General features: G+C 36.2%; 1 protein-coding gene across 1 annotated transcript; it reads right to left on the bottom strand.

Annotated features, from left to right (window-relative positions):
* LOC104110102 (IQ domain-containing protein IQM2) lies at window positions 1–3,826 on the bottom strand. Its single transcript, XM_009619526.4, has 9 exons — window positions 3,638–3,826; window positions 2,408–2,887; window positions 2,203–2,317; window positions 2,041–2,106; window positions 1,865–1,953; window positions 1,686–1,776; window positions 1,337–1,576; window positions 1,133–1,234; window positions 1–1,052 (listed from the first exon to the last, which is right to left on the bottom strand). The coding sequence occupies exons 2-9, from the start codon at window positions 2,839–2,841 to the stop codon at window positions 282–284; spliced, it is 1,908 nt and encodes a 635-aa protein (XP_009617821.1). The 5' UTR covers window positions 2,842–2,887; window positions 3,638–3,826; the 3' UTR covers window positions 1–281.
* Window positions 3,827–4,067: the final 241 nt, after the last annotated feature.

The following is a 4,067-nucleotide window of genomic DNA, read 5'->3' as shown; positions in this document are numbered from 1 at the left end:
TGTATGAATGATTTCCTTTTTTTTGTTCTCAATTCTTTCTTTTCCAATTACAAAGTATTGGAACTCAAAAAAAATTTACAATTTGCATCTTGCATCTTGCAATCTAATACTAGGATCAACAAAATTGTTTACAGTTGAATAGAAAAAACTATGGAAGAATTCTTTTAAAAAGAATCAGAAAGAATCCCTATGTCATCTTGTCTATTCACAGTGAAAGAACAGACTAATGAAAAGAAAAAAAGCTAATTCTAGTTCATGACTGCGGGGTTCAGCAACTGAAGTTAGGGTCCGTTATATGGAGGAGAGGAATATCTGCTACTGAGGCAAGATAAAGTCTTGTTCCCCAGAGGAGAAAGGGAACAGGAAACCTGCATTACCCTGCTCAAGGTCGTTGGCGTTGATGCCCTCGAAGGGAAGCTCATCTTGAGACGGCAAGCACTTCTCGGGGACAAGCTCACTTGTTCTAAAGCATGGGATTGCAGCTGTGAAGGGTAATCCCTCAAGCATCCGATTCGAGGTCCAGCTCCGGTGCTCCATTTGCAGGACAGTTGCTTTCCCAACTGATATGATTTAAGATCCTTGTGTGAATTTATCCTTTGGATAATAGATTCTTCTGGAATTATCTCTTCTTTACTTTCCTCGAGCTCTTCGATAGAAGAGCTGTGTTCTAAATCTGTTTGATCTTTTTCAAGAGCAAACAGTTCTTCTGCTGTTTCATATCCGTCTGACGGTGATTCTAATGAGGAGGAGTTGGAACTAGATTTAGTAGCTTCGCTTTCATTTTTTAATTTCTGTAAGAAATCATCATTGCTTGGAATTTGAAGATTAGTCAATTTGCTACTGAAGCTATGAGATGGTTTTGAATCGGATAGTTGTATATCAGCAGCATTCTGTTGTACTTTCAAGTCACTTTTCTCTGAAGTTGACTCTTCTAAAACATTCGCTTCCGTCTCCAAAACATCTTTTTGTAAGTCATCCTCAGAAGAGTTGCCTCTGAGGAAAACACCACTCTTCTTGCCAACGGATTCTTGCTCATCTTCGTCGGAATCAAGCTGCGTAATGTGAAACTAATCAGCATGTGACTCTATTTTAGAAAACTATGAACTAAAACCTAAAAAGATCAAATTTGTACCTTAACATCATTGAGGTCGACATTGTTCTCCCTCATGAATGAAACAAAGTCCTGGAAGTTTTCTGGGGTAGGTCGGTAATGTCCACTATGAGGCCAGACAGCCTGTAGAATTCAGTTAATGAAGACAAAAAGAATTAGACCGGAATCAGAATAAGGTGTCAATATAAGTCGAATTGGAAGTGTGCAAGTGATATATCAACATACCTTCAACACTCCTTGTTCGGCAACTATTCTCCCAGCCGCTAATGTGGCTCCTCCAGCCAAGAAGCTGGAGTGCTGAAATGTGCCTTTCGATTTCTTGCCAACATATAAAGTTTTAGAGGTGCTAAGGACAAAAATCCACTTAGCGCCTTTTGGTTCATCGGTAGTGTTAAGGAGCTTCCCTGTTTCCTTGTAGAAGAGCTTCCCATCTTGCACTTCAACTTCATAAGCCTTTCTTTCCATCTATTGTGAATGAAGAAAACAATCGATGGTAAGTAAATTTTCAAATCCCCATAAGAGCAATTAGCGAGATAGTCATTACTAAAAACTAATAAATGGAGCTAAGACCTACCGGACCAAGGTACTTAATGCACTGCTGCTGAAGTTTCCATCGAGGGCATTTGTCAACAATATTCACTTCTTTTCCTTCTCCAATATCCAACCTGATTCAGAGAAACACAGTTAGCAAATGAGAAACTTTTACGATGCATTATCTTTACAATTCAATCATTCGGTCATCTAGACAATTACCAGTAGAAGAAGGGCTCCTTGCTTTGAGAATGCAACCATTGGACATAATAGAAATGCAAGTTGTGTCCATAACGATGTCGTGGGTCAATCTGTTCCACAGGAAACCTTTTCCACATTAGCAAAATAGAAATTTGGCATAAAACACAAATTTAGTATACCGTAGAAATTCTACGTACAGCTTCCAGCCAGTGCTGTAATGCTAATTTCTGGGCTTTGCCATTTTTAGATAAGCCTTTGCCAACCTGCATGAAGAAGATAAAAGTCAGCAAACATCTTAGAGTAAATTCAAATTTTTGCATTAACTTTCAGAAGCATAAATGATATGATCCAAATTTTACCTTGGCTGCTCTAGTTCTTGCCCTCGACCAACGTGAAACTGCTGTCTCGTGTTTATCAAGATCAAAAAATGAAATAGAACTATGTTTGAGTTCTGCAAAATCTAATAGCTTCCACCTGAAAATTATTCAAAAATACATGTCAGGAAAAATCAAATCAACAGAATTTTAAGCTAGGACATATTCTTTTTTGGATAGAAAAGCATACCAGCTTTGCTCTATAAGTACAGCACAGTCTGCTAATTTTCTTCTAGTCCTAAAGCTCTTGTACACTTTCTGCAACTTTAAAGCTGCCTCGTGTTTGGGGCTGTTAGTATATACTAGAGGAGATTTTGGAGACTCTCCGTTCATGTTGTCTAACCTACGAAACTCATTAAACTCGTGCTTCTCTTCTGATGAAGTTTTACTGAACTCCATTGCATTTTCCATTGTCCTAAAGCTGACAGTTTTTTCTATCGACATCTTTCCAAATCCATCCGATTGCAGTATTGTTGGTTCTGTATCTTTACTCTTGAAGCTAACTGATTGTAGTAGCGTCTTTCCCTCATCGTATCCAAAATCAATAGATTTCACAATGACAGATTCAAGGGAAGTTTCCAAATCACTATGAGAGGCAAGTGGGTATGAAAAGGATAACCCCATACGATTTCAAAATGGATCTTGAATAGCTTATTGAAACCTTAAAATCCTGCCAATAGTAATAGTATATACTTAGCATTTGAATGATTCAAATTATAATAATTAATCAACTGCCAAATGTAAAAACGTCAACAAGTATAACTTTTGTACATCACATTATGAGCTGTATTAATACACTAACACTACCATTTAAGTCTCCAGGACAAGAGAATCGATAAGTATCATTTGCCGGAACCAACTATTTTTGCAACTTTTGAAACATCATATCAGACTACAAATTTCAAAAATTCCTTTTTTTAAACTCCTTGCGCCAGTCAAACAAAGTCGCATAAATTGAGACAGACAGATGGAATAATTTTTCATTTTTATATTTGAACAAGTCAAGCAAGACATATTTTCTCAACAACAGCAGAACATTTACAAGGCAGATTCAATTGTCTCAGAAAAGTGCAAACTAATCATAAACTTTACAATAAGTGTCAAAAACTGAATCTTTTCAAATTAAGCACTTCTCAATGGCATTTCAATATCCAAAATACCTCAGACAACAAAAATGCACAGAATATTCTAATTTAGTCAGCTCAACCTCTCAAAATGTCCAAGAAACACGTTCAAACCAGAGAAGAAAAAAACAGAAAAGAACCCACATTTAACAGATCATAAGAAAAAGAAGCAACCCCAAAAACAACAACAAAAACAAAAACAAAATATTTCACAAGCTTCTTGAAAACCCAAGTTGCAAAAATACATGAAAATCCACAAGAAATCATGAAAAGAACAATAAAGATTCAAACTTTACCTCAATGATATGTAAGAGTCTTGAGAACCCAAGACTGAAAATGCGATAAAATTTGAATAAAATGGAATAAATGGATAAATATAATGGGAATTTGGTTTGGTTCTGGCTTTGATTTTCACAAAAAAGAACTGTTCTTTTTCTCTTTTGTGCTTTGTGTGCTATAACAGAATGAATATATGTTGGTATTTTCTGCTCCTTTTAACACTGATGGCTATAAGCTGATTTATATATATAGGAATTAGGAGGAGAAGAGGATACATAGGAGGGTGTGGGGTAGTTGGATAGGGGGGCTGGGGTAGGCACGTGGGATGGACTTTTTAGTGAGGCTGTAAATTAAAATGGTATTTTTAAAACCCTTTTACTCTTTCAAAGAGTGAAAAAAACAGATTTTTTAACCTTTTTATTTATAATATCCTTTATTTTCATTTTC

The sequence above is a fragment of the Nicotiana tomentosiformis genome, chromosome 11, assembly GCF_000390325.3.
Source record: "Nicotiana tomentosiformis chromosome 11, ASM39032v3, whole genome shotgun sequence".
Classification (NCBI taxonomy): domain Eukaryota; kingdom Viridiplantae; phylum Streptophyta; class Magnoliopsida; order Solanales; family Solanaceae; genus Nicotiana; species Nicotiana tomentosiformis.
Note: the sequence above shows the minus strand (reverse complement) of the source record. Positions and strands in the feature narration are given on the sequence as shown.